This window comes from Chelon labrosus, assembly GCF_963514085.1.
Source record: "Chelon labrosus genome assembly, chromosome: 16".
NCBI lineage: Eukaryota > Metazoa > Chordata > Actinopteri > Mugiliformes > Mugilidae > Chelon > Chelon labrosus.
In genome coordinates, this window is record NC_140349.1 from 24,051,201 (window position 1) to 24,070,037 (window position 18,837).

At 41.6% G+C, this 18,837-nt stretch overlaps 1 protein-coding gene across 1 annotated transcript; it reads left to right on the forward strand.

Moving 5' to 3' along the window:
- Window positions 1–664: 664 nt before the first annotated feature.
- nt5c1aa (5'-nucleotidase, cytosolic IAa) lies at window positions 665–18,517 on the forward strand (the record flags this gene model as incomplete). The annotated part of the gene is made up of 7 exons (XM_084562995.1): window positions 665–820; window positions 5,424–5,468; window positions 9,635–9,802; window positions 9,902–10,031; window positions 14,794–14,916; window positions 17,382–17,566; window positions 18,073–18,517. 7 exons carry the CDS (start codon window positions 665–667, stop codon window positions 18,427–18,429), a joined length of 1,164 nt encoding a protein of 387 aa, XP_084419121.1. The 3' UTR covers window positions 18,430–18,517.
- Between the last annotated feature and the right edge of the window lie 320 nt (window positions 18,518–18,837).

The following is an 18,837-nucleotide window of genomic DNA, read 5'->3' on the forward strand; positions in this document are numbered from 1 at the left end:
TAGTGTGTGCCTGAATGTCCCATGAGCCTCTTGGGCAAACACTGAGGAGAGTGTGGGGAGGCGGGGCCATGCTGAATAAGGAAGAAAGTCTGTGATAGGTCGGCTGGGAGGGGGGGGGGGGACGAATGAAACCAGGGAGCTGAGAAGAGAGTGATCGAATGGGACACAGGAGGGAGGGGGGGGCAATGACAGGGGAAAGAGAGACAGAGAGATAGCAGCAGATGGACCGCTACACAGCCTGCAACACACTTGCAAAGGACAGACTGTGTGTGTGACAGTGTTTGTATGCATGCATACTGTAACAGAGGGGGGACTGTGTGCAGGATAATGGTTGTGAACGGGTGAGCGCCTTTCATGTCCTCTGGAACTGGATGCAGAGAGCAATAATCCTCTTGAGAGGGGGGAAAAAGGGATACAGACAAGTGAACAGGAGGCAGAGGAGTGAACCAGCTTTCTAGGTGCAAGCCCAGCAAACCACTGTAGTGAGACAACTAGCAATGTGCATGATAGGAGAGTCTCGATAAATGCTGCGGACTGTGGCGGGGCGCTTTGTTTATTTGGTAGCACCACCTTCTTCTGCCTAAGAAGAAGAGCACAGCAGCGTCTTTACCCCAAGGCAGAGTAGTCTGGAGAGCTTCGGGAAGCACAAACAGAGGGACTCTCTATGGTGAAGATGAGCCTGGACCCTGTGCAGGTGATGAGCGGACAGGTCAAGGAGCTCAAAGTTGCCCCCGCGTCCAATGGGGAGAGCAGAGGATCATGGGAAGAGAAAGAAGAGTTTGACAAAGATCACCTGGGCCTTACCACCAAGCCAAAAACAGTAAGTCTCGCTTACCGTCCAGAGCTGCAAGTACGTCCGTGTGTATCTTTTATTTCACATTTTCAGTTTGCAAGGACGCAAAGCATCGCACATTTGATTTCCATCAAACATCCCTCTGTCCTCTTGTCTCTATTCTCTGCCCTGCTGCTGCTCCCACCCAGCTTATTCTTTTGAGTCAGATGTTTACTTTGCCCATGTGCAGCTTAAGGCGTAGCTCAATAATGGGGGGGACAGGGGGTCGGGGAAGGTCAGGAGTGATTCTGATTCAACAAATATTGGAATGAGACTTTCATCACACTCTTTCTTCCAATGGAACTTGAAGACAACACACACAATACCTAAAAACATTTTTCCTAGATGTATATAGTAATGCTATTCAGGAGTTAGATGCTAAGCTAACAAGCTAAACTAACTAGATCTAGGCCTACGCTGTTTTTATGATGTATCACTCATTGCTTTCACTGGACTTAGGTCTAAACTCTACTGCATTACAATTTTTCCAGTTAGTGGCAGTACTCCTCATGACACTGAATGATCTAATACCATAGATCACATAGTCTGCATTTCAAAATAAGTAGGACAAATTATATGATACAGTGTAATACTGTGTGCTACAGCAGTATTGAGCTGAACCAGCTCTGATGTTCTTCAGCAACTGAAAGTGTATAAATAGGTTGTTTCATTTCCTTTTATAATACTGTCTTACTTACTCTGAAGAGAGGTTGTACAGAATCAGTCTGTCCCCAGTTGGGCCTGCAGAGCTGAGAACCCTAACGGAAATAAAGGTTAGCATTGATTTGACCTGACAATTAGAGGAGCACTAGTCACACTCACTGGCAGAAGTTTAGCACCACTTATAGCACTGCAGCAACACTGAACAGGACAAGCTGTAGCATTAGGGAATCCGGGAACAGGCCCCAGGGGCTATCCGAGCGACTTCAACACGGAATTATTGCAGTTTAGCACATCTTTCGTGAGCTCGAATTATAACGCTTCCGAGGGGACAAGAACTGAAGTCAAGGAACCAGAGCAATCTCGGCTGCTTGAGGATTAGTGTGGTCGCAGTGATTTATTTTGAGACTGTAAACATCCATGTACCAATGATAGTGCTTAGCTATCAGTCCAAATATTACGGCATCAAGTTACCGTCCAATGCGCAGCAGCAGCTATATCCCTTCATCTGAAGCAGCACGTACATAAAAGCATTAGTGTAAACAGCATATGATAATTCATCATGGGCAATGGACCACTCAGATTACAGGGCTTTTAAATCAAGTGGATGTCTGTGAAACTAGATTATAAAATTTATAACTGAGCAAACCAAAGACATGTATAATATGTAGTATGATGGTATTCTGAACACACAATAGCTTAGGGCCTGTTGCTGGAGAGCCATACATGTGTACATGTGTACATCCTGCAGGCTCAATTCTACCCAAAAGACTCTTAAACAAAGATTTTCATGATATAGAATCATCATGACACTTTTTCATGGATGGCCACTCCATTACATATAACACGTTACTCTAGAGAAGGAGTATAAAAGATAAATAAGAGATAATAATGGACGGTGTTACAGATTTTTTGTCGCGGGACTTTTTTCTCCTCGACAACGCAGGCTTCATTAATAAAATAGAAATCCTTACTTCTTTCATTACATCATTTTAATTAACACTGAATGGCCATGCCAGCGGGATTATGGAGGATTCATATTAAATTAAAGCCAGTTCTCATCTGCAGTGCATTGAATCGAGGATGAGGGGCTAGAAGGGAAAAGAGCTGAAGGGGCTGTAGGCGGTGTCGAGAGACTGGACGTCAGTGTTTGGCAGTTTACACCCTATCAGGCAGTTTTGAATTTTATTTTGCGGGTATAAATAGAGTTATGCGGGTGAACCAAATTTTGTCTGGTTTTGGTTCATTTAGGTGGATTTTGCAATTGCTGTTTAAAAAGTGCTTTTCCTCTTGTGTTTGTGTGAGTAGTCTGTATGTACCTTTTGGGCTTGGTTTAAAAAAAACAAAAAACAATTTTTCCTATTCAAATCTGTCTTGATTTAAAATTCCTTGGATCGATTTTTTAAAATACAAGGCGTTTCCTGCATCCTGAGGTCACGAGACCGATTTCACGCACCCAACGAGATAGTCCACGTGTGATCCAAAACATGACAGAAGGCCTTAAAGCTGAGTGGATTTAAAAAGCATGACGCCAGAAAAGAGCGAATCGATGGAAATAGAATATAAGGAAGATAAAACTGTGCTGTGTTTATACATATGTGACCTATTGTTAGTGGCAGTTGTTAGCAATCCCAGCTAGCTAGCGGAGAACATCCAGACGCATGTCATTAGCTAGCATAGCTACATTGTATAAGCTAACGTTACGCAGCATTTACAATCTGTTCATTCCTTTAATCATATTTTTTATATTAACACCACTGATGCAATTTGAGAACAGTAATATTTCTTGAAGTTTCATCTGAATACTGCCTCATGGTCGGGGAAGTTGTTAACACAAAACGTTTAGCACTGAAGTGATAACTGACATCAGCCTGTCAGTGTGTAGAAGCCAATGAAGCTAAAATGAAGCAGTTTAGCAAGCTAACTTAATGTAGGAAAAGCAAAGATACTTTGAAAGGACAAGGACCGTTTGGAAAATCAAAATTTTCCTATGGCTGCTATTGTATTTCATTTCTATTTTTAGTACTTATTTAAAGTTCACTTTTTTATCTAAACTGCCTGCTGCTGAAACACAGTTCTTTCCCACTGTGTGATAAAGAATCTTATCTTATCTCACCTCTTATAAAATTACAAAGACACTTCTATGTGACTAAATGACAGTTTATTACCTTAAGATCCATCCTTACAAGAGGGGGGTGCTCACTTGGACTCGTCTAGAAGTCCTCATGCAGGTGATAATTTAGCTTTACTATTGGCTAGGTTTCAGGCATCAAACACTCTCCTAATGTAATTTTCGGTTATTTACCGTGTACATAAAAATCTGATAGTCACAAAGGCAAAGGAAAAGAAATTGCAGGAAATATACTTCATACTGGATGTCACTATCAACTGGGTGGCTTTACTAGCACTGTGCACTCAGTACGTATAAAAACATTTAATTGACTTCTCCTTTTCCCTGAAATTTCTGAATGTCATTCTCTTATTCTGCTGCAGCTACAGTATATGAAGTACAAAATTACACTTTCAGTTCCACAGAATGGTTTTATCATGTAGCAAAAGTGATGCAGTGAGCATTTTATAATTTATCAATGAACTCCATGCAAAAGAAAAAAAGAAAACATCTGGGAGACGGTTTGACTTTTCTTCTAGATTTAGGCGGCCTTAGTCTGTTCTTGTAATCCCAGACCATGTGTCCAGATCAGGGCTCCATTCTGCCCAAACTCTTTGCTGCGGGACTCCTTGTTGTTCTTCTTGTAGCAGAAGACAGACCGCTATGACTCTGGCTGCATGTGTTTGTTGCTATAGTGTCCAATGAACACCTGAACTGTCTAAATCTTAAGTATGTCTAAAACAACCTCATGAAGCATAATAATAACTATCTACATTGAATCCTATACAGCAACATTGATCAAATACTGTACATAAAAATTTCTCATATAATATCTTGGATTTCTGTGACTTCCTGTTTGACTTTTTTTTTTTAAATTTTTTAATTAAAGAACAATATTGGTCTGACGTCAGAACATCCACCACGTGAACTCTGCAGTTACTGGCAGTGTTCAGTCACACTCTAGTGTCACCCTATCAGCCAGGGCTAGAAACAGACTGCATCATCACTGGCCTTTACCTTATCTATAAATATCAGCGTCCCCACTGCTCCCCGCCTTCGCCACTTTCTGCTCACACTCTCACCTCTTTCTTTTTTCCCACTGCTTCCCCCTATGGTCTGTCTCCGCCTGCTGTCTGGAAATCCCTTCCACCACTCGCCGCCGATAGAGGGGATGTCTCACAGCCTCTGATATGTAAATAACAGATGACTCATGGATCTGGGTTATGCACCAGATACCAGCCCTGATCTGACAGGATTATTGTATAGTGTGTGGCTGCTGGGTGCTACTTCATATAAACATGGAAGCATGTTTTGTTTTTTTTATTTCCAACTATTTAACTCAAAGAGAGATGCTTCATTCAAGTCATACAAACTGAAATTCTTGTGCAGAGGACCTTGTGATGGATGCATTCCCAGGGGGTAGGAGGCCCACAGAGAGAGGGCAGGCAGTTAACACTGCTGGTATCAAATCGCAGGATAGAACTGGACTCTTGCTCCGGGATTGCTCCCAGACTGTGTGACATGTTATTCATAGAGTAAACTGACTCTAACGGATAAGCTGCACTAAAGGTTTCATACATGTGCAAAGCTGTCTCTGAGTGCTTAGTCCTCCACTGCCACCAGAGCTCTAAAAACGTACTTTCACCTGTTTTTAGATATGTATTATACGCAGTTACCTGTCTTCATAGCTTTTAAAGAGTGTGTAGAAATCTAATTTCTCTATCAGGCATTGCAACAACAACAAAAAATAACTCTAAAGGGAACTCTAAAGATGTGGAAAATTCTTTCTGATGAATAAAAACAAACTGTCATTCTGCTAAGGTGGCAGGGAGACGAGCCCGGAAGGTGGAGGGAGGCGTGTTCTTCGTAAGTATGTCCCATCATCGTGTAAGGTCAAACGTTGTGTCCATGGCTGCTGAACGATCACCACTGCTGCCCTTCCACCCTCTTTTAACCGCCTCTGTGACGGCCGTGCCTGCATGATCACGAACACACCCACTCTACTAACCGACAGCCTGACCTGAAGCATCATCATGTGTGCCGTCATGTTGATTCACGTTGTCGCCGGCTGGGCGGGGCGACTGAACCAACATGCTGTGTTTTGATCAATAGAGACTGTGGCCTTTTAATGTGTGTCCCTGTGATTCTGCAACTTTAACCTGCTGAAGACGGGATCTTTGACAAGCTCGGGCTTTAGCACATGTTGCGCGGATCACTTCATATGTCTTGATAAGGACTGCAGCTGTTTGATAAACCTTTCATTTAATTACTGTGTATTCCTAACCAACAAATCAGAAAGACACAAACATCGGCAAACATTTGTGTGGAATTTTGAGAGTTAAATGTCACAGCTTGTTCAGTTTACCACTCTTCTAGTCTGCTACTGTAGATTTGTATAATATGAGACGTCCACATTTGTTTGCTTTGGCCGGAACTTACGGTCTCTCCACAAAAACTGACTTTCCACTTAAACTAAGCGACAAAAATCATGCCACAGTGTATCATGAAATTGCATTATAAAATTATAAACAGCACTACACTTCAGACACATGTTGCACTTCATGGCAGCGCACTGTTTTCCTTTCTTGCTCCACTTTGCAGCATTAAATGATATGTCTGGGGTTAGGGCCTATGACGGAAGTAGGCGGTCTTCCATCGACATTGTGATATGACACACCACAGCCGCAAACATGCATACTGATAGCACGTGAAATGACTCACGCACAGTCAGACAACACCGAGCTGTAACTCTGATGTGTTGTGAACACAGAATAGGGATCATGTATCAACAGAAGAGCTCATGGGCAAAGTGGAGGGGTTGCTTTGGCATAGTGTTCTGGTTTTGATATAGTGTATTACATATGGGGATTTCCAGAGAGCAAAGAAAGAATTGCTGAATGAGGAATTGTTGTAAATCCCTGAAGGCAGACAAAGAGACACACAGTGACATTGTGACTTGGCCCTTTGTGCAGTGAAAGACACATTTTCTTTATTTACCAACCCCTCATACCGTAGCGCTAGTTATGTTCTGCTTTATGAGACTTCTGGAGGAGGATCCATTTGTGAAGTCTAGATTAGGGAAACCTGGTTTAGTTTTGAAGTTTAGATTAACACTGATTCCCATTGCATGTCTTTAGAACTGCATATTTAATTTTAGTATCAGTTTGAACTCAGCCATTGGTACACACAGATTAGTCAGCACACTAGGCTTTTTAACACAGCTTTAAGAGCCTTTTGACAAAGGCAGGACAAACTTAACCAAGTATTATTCTATAATAAGTGAGAGAAAAGAAGGGAAAGATCCTCATTTTGTCTAATGTATTCTCTTCATTCCACTTTTTCATTTTTGAATGTTCTCTGTGATATTTAGTTTCATCCTGACACATAACAAACTTTACACCTCATGGCCATTGTCTCTCTGGTGACAAAACAGAGGCTAGGGTCAGCAGTGCAGGGTACAAACAACACGTTCATGTACTGTATACATGTCACAATTTCCTCTATAGTCAAATGAGTTGTGCTTGGCAGAGGTTAACGTGAAGATATTTCACAAAGTAAGACGTGCGCATTTTCTGTCTTTTGCTGACAGGAGAAAAAAAAAGTGAAAATGGGATCATATTTGATCAACGGGAAGTGGATCAGGGTTAATCCTGACAAAGTGATGTGTGTGTGTGTGTTACCAGGTAAGTAGGTGACCTGTCAGCAGGCAGCGTTGTGTTATGATGGAACAGGGCTAAATACAGGAACAATGGCTCAGCGAGCTTATCAGGTCAGGTGGCTTATTCATAAGAACACACCCAGCAGGATCTAGACCCAAATATGTAAATGTCTCAGTGCACATATTCCCACTCCAACTTAGTCACACACAATGCATTCACACAGTTTTAATGACTGTACATATAAAATGACCAGTGATTTGTTTTATTTGATTTTTGTACTTTTAAATTATCATTACATACTGCTTTTGAAAGATATACTCATTCAGAACACATATAACACATATATATATTAGAATTTCAAACACATTTGGACAAAGTTATATAAGAACTTTAAATTGGCTAGCCCCATCTGCCCCCTCACCCTGCTCTTTTCACCACCCAGGCATCAAACTGAGCCCAGCTGCCCACTGCGGGCAATATTTGCCTGCTGCCCCGGTAGGAATGCTGCCCTCCCCCGCCGGAAACCAATGGCAGAGTATAAACACGCATTAGGCAACATGCGCGCAATATGAGGCCACCACGCTACCTAGTATAGTTCATCTGTTTCCACGGAGCAATAAAAAGTAAAAAGTGGCCAATATCCCGACATTGTGTGTCAATTTGACGAGTCACTGTACGGTTAATGGAAATGGGCTGGTGAAAAATAATTACTTGTATTGGTACAATTTAAAAACACAAGTACATCCTCCAAAATGCATTCTCAACAAACAATGAACATTATGAGCTTTAAAATACAAGAATTACAGTGGTCAAAGGAAGAATAGTAGTATGGTACTAACTGGCTAGATAAGCTGTACCTATAAATGAACTTTTTCAGCAGTTCTGGGGATCATTCAGTTCTGTGTATATAGTCAGCAGTACAAACCATAAACAGTTGTGCTTAGCTACATTATGACCAAAACCAAAAGACAATGAGCCTTAAACAACTCCCCAATAACATGTACTTCCCAGCTGTGATGTGAAATGTTAAAAGATACTTACAAAATAATAATAATTAATTATTATATACTAAATGATTGGGAGAGATCATAGTGTGACCTGCTGGGAGAATAGAGGAGATTTCACATATACATATTTATGTTTTGCTCAAATTTCACGCATAAATAATAGCCAAATTTAAATCCTTAGTTGTTCATCAAAGAAACTTAAGGATGTCTTTAGATATTTCACAGAAAACCCAACAGATCAAGTATCTAGAACAATAGCTTATCAGTAGTGTAACAACAGTAGATTTAATATTTGGCAAATGCAACTCGTCCTCTAAATACAAGCTTTGAGCGTGCAATAAAGTTTAATACAGTCTTGTTTTGCCTCCATTTGGTTAGGTGTGGGTACAAAAACCATTTGGTTACATTTAGGCAAATATCTGGGTTGTAATTATGCAAAGATCAAGGTCACAAAAACTAAAAGAAACTAACATTAGAAGTGAATAGTGGTCCATCATGTTCTGTTCTGTAAGTTTTGTTGACCTATCCATCCGCCCCAACTTCCTACCTGCTCACAGTGTGTGACTATGACTGCATATGTATAAATACTATTATCACTAGAGATTACTGTGGGCTGAAACTTGGCAATTAGTTTTTCACTTGTAATTAGTGTGTATTTTGAGAAATGTTGTAACGGCCAAAATTTACAGCCAGGGACCAAAAGTTGAAAATTAGTCACTTGGATTACATATATACATCCCTGAACATAAAAATAAATATCAAGTTATTTTGTGTTCTTTCTGGCTCAGTCTTTCAAAATAAATTATCTAGTTTGTTACAGAAGATTAGAATGATCCCAAAATATTAAAATACGTCCGTACTCGGTTGGAGTGAGTTGCATTTTGCCCTGCCGCTGTGAATGAATCCAGAGTATGTAGCATGGTGACGTGTCTGAGCATACGTAGTCTTTTTTATCCCATAATTATAGATCATAGACACCATTCTACTAATAAATCCCCATTCGTGCAGTAAGTCCAAGATAACGTAATGTCATTACACACGGATAACATCTGACACAAAACATTTGGCCCAGCATGTAATGTGATGTGAAGAGTTCTAAAATGCATGCAGATAGAATCTTTACGACAGCCCTGAGGTCTCTTGTAAAAAGGTAGCAGAAGCATGTGCACTTACTTGTAAAAAGGAAATTCAAATTTTTTTTTTTCAGGTAAAAGCTAGAATCATCCATTCTTCTGACACCCCTACCTTCTCCTCTCTCTGTGTTTTCCAGTTACCCTTACTTTTTGTCATCACTGCTCGCTCATCCACCTGGTATTCTGTTCCTCTTTGTCATCTCATTCTCTACCTTGTCTCTCTTCTTCTGCAGCCGAAGCCGGAGAACGCGGTGACCATTGCTGTCTCTTCTCGGGTCATGTTTCGGACCGAGCGGGAGCAGAAAGTGTTTGAGCAGCAAGGTGTGGAGGAATATCTCAGGTATCAGATCGAACACGAGAACGAACCCTTCGCCCCTGGACCTGCTTTCCCCTTTGTCAAGGTTAAAGTCACACAAACATTCACAGATTTTTAAATTTTAAATTTTATATGTATATATATATTTTGAGCTTCTCAGCTGACTGTTGCTGTCTCCTGGCAGGCTCTGGAGGCGGTCAACTCTCGTCTGAGAGAACTGTACCCACAGAGTGAGGAGCTGTTCGACATTGTGTTAGTGACGTACAACCACGCACACGTAGGAATCCGCCTCATCAACACCATCAATCATCACAGTAAGTCTACAAAAATCGAACCGCAAAAGTAGAATTAGACGCAAGCCGGCCGACAGGATACCAGATAAAAATAGCTTCCTGTCAGTGGCTACTAGCACTTTAACAGCGTCATATGATATTGGATTTCAAGCACTCACTAAGATATACATGAGTTTGACAAGCTCATTATCTTACTCTCCATGTAGCTCTCCGAAATTGCTTATTCTAAATCCGGGTTTAAAAATGCTTTGTTTTTTTTTTCAATCAAGGGTGAAATCAGTTTATGTTCTGAGATCCAGTTTGAGCCATCAAAGTGGCCGTCTCTGAATGTTCTTGATGCGATCACAAGAAAGGCACGGCCTTAAACTGGAAATGCTCTAATTGCGGCCTACACTGGCTTCTAATGTGACAGACAGAAATGATTAATGGAAGTAGTAAGAGTGGAGTGTTTAAAAAAGGAGTGTGTATAATTCCTAGGAAGAGGGAGTGGTGACGTCAAAATCCGACACAGAGTCCCATCTGTGTCCAGATTTAGGCCACAAAGATGCTTAAAATAAGTGATAGATCATTGCTTCAGTTAAATGAAAATATTGTCTCTCAAGTTACCACAAACCTTTTCTGTGTTAACCATCTATCTTCTAACCTTTACCCAGTGCCAAAACGAAATGCAGTTAAGCTGGAGAACATTTAGAAGCTTCTGTGAAGAGGCTGATACGTATATGGAGGACCACAAGTGCCACGGAAACAGAAAAGTTTTCAGTAATTGTACATTAAAATTAGGCACTGCTATATTAGTTTATAAGTTTATTTATCAATGGTCACAAAGTAATTCACTATTTGATATTATAATGGACAAAAAAGAGAGACTTTATACGTAGAATTTATGGTAAACAGCTGAAACAAAAAACAGCACAGGTAATAATTTACATTATTTAAAAAAGCATAAACGAATTAAAGAAATAATGAAAGTTACAAATAATTTTGAAAAAGACTGGATTCACAAACTGAATTTGGAATACAGATTTCTTTTCACATTTGCATTCCCATTTCCCTGGCGCTGTTTGCTGTTTGCTGTTTGATTTGCCTGGTCATTTTAGCCTCAGCTATGCAAAAACAAAGTAATGCAAACTAACCATGGGATGTAACTAGCTCTTGTCAACAAATGTAGTAGTGCCTAATCGTACAGTTAGTTATTAAGTAATGAAATTGTTTCCTGTGGTCCTCCATAGCCGTGGAGATACCAGATGGAAACCACAGAATGAGCTGCATGTTTGTTCTTCTGTGGGTTTCTGATAAAGATTATTGATGGGGAAGGTTGCGTGAACAAGTTCAGACAGGTTTCATAAGCTGCTGCTTTTCAGTAACACCCATATGTAGTATCACTGCTTAAAAAAAAAAAAAAAAAAGACAAAACTACTCATTGCAGTTGCAGTGGTCAAAAGAATAAGAACAGTTTCTTGCACTGAATGGTCTTCAAATCCACATTTACATCCAAGCTGGACCAAACTAGTCTCCCATCTGATTCAGAGAACAGTGTGCAGATTGTATTTATGTTGTTCATATGACAGTACAGATGAAATTAAAGGAATGATACAGCCCGATCACATACACCATATATAAAATGCTACACTCAAGAGGTGCAGTCTGACTCCACTGAACGCATTTTAGGCAGGACTGCTGTAAACCTCTAGTGTCAAACAATGATACAGATAAAATCAGGTAATGTAATACCAATGTAATGTTGAGAATGGCACTCGACCCTTGAAACTTTATTGTGCGCCCTGTTTTTTGCTGTCATACATAGTTGCATTCATACGTTGGTGAAATAATAAAAAAAAGTACTAAAAGAAGTTAAGACGTTCACAATACCGAAACTGACGCAAGCTCAGCTGAGAGACAAACACCGGAGTGTATGAACAGCTGACTGACGGGATCCTTCCCAGGGAAAATCTCAGACCCTGTGATGACATCTTCCTCTCAGACCACTTCCCGTTGAGCTCCTCGAATGTTTACAGATGCTCGGAGCTCGAGGCCGGGGTGAGTTCAAGACTGCGTCCCTCGGGGTGTAAGAATAATGCAAGAGGCCTGAAACAAAAACAGGTCTGAGCGCAGCCACCAAAGCAATGCATGGCGTTCCAGATGCTTCCACGTTAGATCTCTCCGGTGGCTCTCTGCATGCGGGGCCCGGTTCGTTCAAACAGACCCCCGACCTCCGACCTTTCCTACGGAACTAAAAGAGTTTGGTGAGCATAATTTCTGCAGAGGATAAAAGTTCTCTCCTTGCATTCAGGTGGCTGACTTCTCTATAATTTGCACATGGCTCTGAGTGACAGGATGTAGTAGGTTCCCTCCAGGAATTTAATGCATCTAGATATCTTCTATACATTATAGAACCCAGGGGTCGAGATGACTCTGCAAATGTGCTGCATGCAGAGAATCGACAGTTCATGCAATAACTGAATCATTCTCTATTTAAATTCAAACCTACGCGTGCATCAATATGCATAGTATTCTATTGTGCACTGGACACACACTTAGTCTCTGTGAAAGCTGCTGCTCACTCATAGCGACCCCGCCGACTTCCTGCTTCGCTATTACCATGCTTCAGATCTTTTGGACAAGCAAATAAATCATACAAACATAGATGATATGAAAACATTTTTTCAGGAGAGAAAAAAAAAAAAACATCACAAAGAGATCAATGGGGAGGACATTTTCCCTCGAGTGACTTCCCATGCTCCGGCACCCGCCTTAAAGACAGGGGACGCTTGAGAAGTTGGAAGTGATGAGGTATTGCAGAGCGTTTGTGTGTGTCCACTACAAAGCTGAATAAACCATTTAGGAACTCTTTAGAGGACAATTGTTTCTCTGAGTGTAGGAGAGATCACTCTGAGGGTTTAGTTTCCTTCTCCTTTTGCTTCCTGCCTGTTTACGAAACCCATTCTATCTCTGTCTTTGTTTCTCTCTTATGTGTTTAAGACTCCCTCACACAATTTGAACTTTGGTTCCAAAATAAAGAAAAATTTCAGTTTCAAATTTGGACTCTCGTTTTCCAGGCTTTTCCCAATAATCACTCTTTGGTTGATTGCCTCATGCAACATATCGCATAAACTCAGACGAATGTTCCAAGCCAGGCTGACTGAACAGTCTAAACTCATAGTAAGTAAGTAGTTCTTTCAGCCTGATCAATATCACTGGTTCACGAGAAGCTGGACTCCTTCCATCTTGCCCTAGTGGGGCAAGAAGGGAAGGTAATAATTATGAATTAAAGATGCTGTTCCAGGTTCAGTTGGCTTAAAGGTCCGCTGGCTCACTGTTTGTTTCTGTCTTTATATGTCAGGAGAGTTTTACCTGTTGATAACCTGATTGTTTTCAACTATATTTAGAATGTCAGTGTTCCAGTTTGATATGCTGCCAGTACAGCTGGAACCACATATTAATAAGGGGACCAGCAATTGAGCCTGAACAGCAGCTGCCAATACGGTAGGGACATACATTTATCAACAGCCATCTAAACCCGTTTTGGAAACAGCTGGAACGTGCAACAATTTCAAACACATCTACAAACTCCTTTAGTTATGGTGAGGTATGGATCACCCTGAGCCAACACTTATATAATTTATTCTGTAGGTCTGGAGAGGCCCTTGTAAGGTCTGAGAAAATAACCACGGTAAAGCCATTGGTGGTGAGAAGTTTGTCAAACGTTGGTATTCACCAGGTAGGGAGGGTCTAGATGAGGGATGTCAAACTCATTTTAGTTCAGCGGCCACATATAGCTCAATTTGATCTCGAGTGGGCCAGATCAATAACATAACAGGATGATAGATAGAGAGATGCTTCAGGTAAAATTAACTGTTTAAATTCAATGGAAGCCCAATACTAACTTTTCATAAATCCTCCACCATCACTAAGCCCTCTCCTTTACTACACCTCCATTTATCTTGAGTCACCCAACGTTTCATTGTATTATAATTTTCAGTTGTACTCCAACTCACTCTATATCCATCTCCATCTCAACATAAATCTGTTATTCCTTTCTAGCAGTCTCTCTTCATCTGTTCCCCCATTTCCCAAACATATATCAGCCCATGTTACATGAGTAGCTCTTTAATAACGGGTCTAATCACCTAATCTCAATCTACTTTCCGGTCCAATTCATTTCCATTTTATTCATGTCACAATCAAAATCGTCTCAAGATGATTTACAGAACCCAGAGCCTGAAACCCCCAGAGCAGCAGTAAGGAGACGGAGGTTAGGAACAACTACCCAGCTCGTATGGAGGGACCTATTTGCTCATTTGAGTCTCATTTCTCCACATACCAACTCTCCTTCTGCTCTTTCAATCAGTCCACGGCAGCGAATTAAGAGGCTTCCCTAGCCAAAATGCAAACAGACACTTTCCCACAGATCTTAATTCATCCCTCCTCATCTGCGACTCAACTCGCCCCTCCCCTTTTCTCCCCTTTCTACTTAACCCCCCCTTTGGCCACGCGCCATCTTTTAAGAACTCGCCTGCCCACATCACCTTCCATGACCCCGACAATGACTTATCATGAACTGTGTGACCCGACTCGGAGGCCCAGCTTCACGCACAAATATAGATCCTTTCAGTCCCTTCCTTCGAAAGTCATGTGATGTCGGTAAAACGTCATTAACAGATAGGCACGTAGCGATATCGTAACGGATCTCTAAAGCTGCTGATGTACTGAATGTTGTAACTGAACACAGAGTGATGTACTGAAATTAAAAACCTGGTTGCTATTTTTTTCCTCTCGTCCTCAGACTTGTTCATTGAGAGGTTTTGTATGACGGGGGGAAGCAGTCCTATCGGCTACCTGAAGGCCTGGCATACCAACCTCTACCTGTCTGCTGACGCCGAAAAAGTCAGGGAGGCACTGGCTGAAGGTGAGGACACACTGTTGCACACGGATGCTTTGATGTTAATGTTTGCACATTCTACCAGGAAATATATTTACTAGTATATGCAGCAGCTCAGTAGCCTGGCGTAGCCTTACTTAGTTCTTATCAGAATATGAGTCTGGTAACACTCCCTTTGGATTTCATCATGAGGAGTGTTTCAACTGATACAGAGAAAAAAATGGATGAATAATTGGATGGTCCTACAGTCAATCAGAGTCATTTTGTTGTACACAAATTCAACTCCATGGCACTCAGATGACGTGTACTGCACTGTTACTCTTCTGTCCATCCCCACGTAAAGCCCACCCAAACAATTTGATTGGCACAGCAGATCTTAACCAGAGCATAGTCAGTTCCCAATGGAGCAACTCCAGGCCAACTTGGAGTCACAAAATATTTGTCAGAGGAGAAGTAGGTTTGGCTTCCAGTCTCGTAGTTTAGTGCAGTAGAATTAAATATTGATTTTTATTTTCGACAGCTGGGATAGGCTCCAGCAGACCTCGCGACCCTTAACAGGAATAAGCAGTTACAGAAGATGAAGAAGAATTTAATTTTCCTGCATAATCTTGATATTTTAGAGTCAGTTATGGACGAGTTAAATGTAGCTATGCACTGTATTTCTACTCATCAACTATTCATGTGAGCGAACTGCTCATAATCCCATCTCTGTATACAATCTGTAGAGAAATTAATAACAGCAGGCGATCACATCAAACAAAAAACTTGGAGATAAGGAGATATCCCTATCTGCTTTTTGTTTCCTGAGTTTGATACAGATGTGTGTCTTAAGTAAGATGTTGCTACAACTATGGCTTGTTTAAACAGCATGAAAAAAATGGTAAGTTGTAGTTTTACAACAAGTTATGAGCCAGACTATTTCTGGCTTTATGGAGTGGTGCTTGACATTCTTGAGAGCAACGAACATGAAACCTGTAGGATATTTCTCAGTGAAAAAACAAGGTAGAAAAGAAGGTGAATTCACTCCAGAAATACAGTTTTTTCCCACAGACTGGGACACTGGAAAAACCTGTTTGTAGCCGGGAGATTAGTATAAATGTAAAAGCAATCATTGTTTATGGATGATTTAGTGAGTTTATTGTTCACACACTTGCATCACAACTTAGAGTATTTCACTGTCTTATCTACATTTCAGGCACCCACTGATATCCACTCAAATGTTTTAAAAGTCTTTTTTCACATCAGTGTCATTTCCAATAAATCAAATAAAACTTGTGTTTAAATCCCACCCTCACATTTTTTTAGTTTGAATTAAAAAAGTGTAAAACTACGTACAGTCACATTTGTACACAGACAACAATCTTTCACTTTGCAGGGAGATCCAGTTTGCATAATAAGTAGCAGTGACTGACATCCTCCCCACCGGTGCCATGACATTACCATAAATCAGCATATAGATCATTCCCCCCTTTGCATTTTACTTGATGGATTCCTGCGCGTCCTGACAAATCACGAAGTACACTATAGGGAATACCCACATCTCATTTGCTCTGGCTGTGGCGCTGAAACGTGGACCACCCTCACGCTGTTGATATGTTGGAAACAGAACGTACCGATGCACAGTTTGAGAGAGATGAGGAGACAGCTGCTTCTGAAGGTTTAATTCTGTTCAGCACAGCACATTACAGGCTCCATTGTTATTTCAATCAAAATCAAAGGGCTTATACCGGAATAGAGAAAAATGTATTTTTAAGAACAAGAAACCAACACGCGGCGTCTGCTGCGTCACACACTGTGCCTTTGAGGATACAGTGCAGAGAGGAAATTAACTGGAGCGCTGATTGATCACAGCATGACAGCATACCTCTCAAGATGACTTCAGGGACACTGATCATGTGACCTGCAAAGCTACATGTCACTAATGCAGCGACCCTGTGGGAAGCACGCCCCCCACACACACACAAACAAAGAAAAAGCAAAGGAAGCGTCCTTGACATTTTACTTGAAAGGTCTCAGATAGCTGCAAAGCCGTTTGGCAATACTGCCTGTAAACTGAGGGCCATCATAAAAGCCGTTCTGAGACTGAAACGGGGACGTGAAGCTGGTTTCATTTCACTTGAGGAAGGAATGTGTCCGTTCATTAGGCTCAGAAGCAGCTCCACAGGAGAGTGTCTCCAGGCCTCGGCGTGTGTTTTGGTGAAATGAAGTGTAAAATCTGTTGAGGAAGTAGTTGATACATGATTGTCTACAGTTACCACTTCAAAGTAAAATGAAGTTATATGTGAAACAATGAAATGCTTCTTCTTATTTCATTATGATCCATCAAGTTCCATCATAAGAGTAATACCTAATGGATACCTTTAAAAAAAAAAAAGACAACTAAGGAGACGTTCAGTGAATTGGAGCACATTAAAAGAAAACCAAGTATCACAAAGGCAAGCTGAGTGACAGCAGAACCCGTTATTTTCCACGTCTCTGTGTTTTCACTTCAGGCATCGCAGCAGCCACCATGTTCATGACGGAGAAGCTGACCGAGGTGTCACAATCCCAGCTGAGAGTGGCGTTTGACGGCGACGCAGTCCTCTTCTCGGATGAGTCTGAGCGCATCTTTAAAGCCCACGGGCTGGACAAATTCTTCGAACATGAGAGGGAGAATGAGGACACGCTACTGGATCATGTATGTTTTTTTGTTTTTTTTTCAATGGAAACCTCTTAACAGCAGCAATGTTCGTAGGATATCTGCTTTTACAGTACCGTGGTTATAGAATCCATTTCATATCAACCCAGAATGTAGTGGTGTTTGGAAAATGAATTTGCTCGTGGCCTTACATTTCCTTTTCCATGTAACCCAGTCACCTTTAAATGGTCATGGATGTTTACCATATGAAACAGTCCGTAATGATTCTGTAATGATTATTCCATGAATATATTATGGAAAATAAAATCAATAATAAATGGTCTCAATGGGCATCAGAAGTCAGACACTTCACAATTGGTGTTGTCATTCTGTTGGACTGCCAGCAATTTAAGAAATAGAGCCATATGCTGCAGAGGTATCACGCTGTTCTACCTTGAGATAAAATGTTTGTTTGTAAGACTGTGACATGAGACCTCAACTATAGCTGATGATGGAGGGCATACACAAGACAAAACACAACCTCACCAGTTCTTCTTCTGTGACAGGGTCCTCTGAAGGGCTTCCTGGAGGCGTTAGGGAAGCTCCAGAAAAAGTTTTACGCCAAAGGCCAGCGCCTGGACTGTCCCATCCGCACCTACTTGGTCACAGCACGCAGCGCAGCAAGCTCCGGAATCCGCGCGCTGAAGACGCTCAGGGCCTGGGGGTTAGAGATCGACGAGGCCCTGTTCCTCGCGGGCGCGCCGAAGGGCCCCATGCTGGAGAAGATCAGGCCGCACATCTACTTTGATGATCAGATGTTTCATGTGGAGGGGGCGGCGGAGATGGGAACCGTCGCTGCGCACGTTCCCTACGGCATTGCACAGAAACATAACCAAAAGCACAAGACCAGTGTGGGGAAGTAGACGGCGGATGTTAGCGGTGCAGGGGAGGGATGGGATGGAGAAAAGGCTTGGATAGGAGGAGAAAGGTGAACGTTTGGAAATGCATCATTTCCATACTGCAGCGACTTAATTGCTAGTTTCTTTGGTCACCATGTTCACTGTTTCGGTTTAATGCTATCGGGTTAGGACTAGACAGAGGTGTGGGAAAAGGTCAAGTAGCGGTCTGGAACCTGAGATGACCTGAATGCTAATGTCTCCCTCACCTACGCATTTCAAAGCCTCCGTCTACTGAATACTGGTGTATTTTATCAAATCTCGCTACGTATGGGACTTTCAGAAGGTGCTTGATTGCCACGGTGAACTTTTTCTCACCGATACTCGTCTTCATGAAGAAGACACTACTTCAGCGCTGCCCCACTGGAGGACACT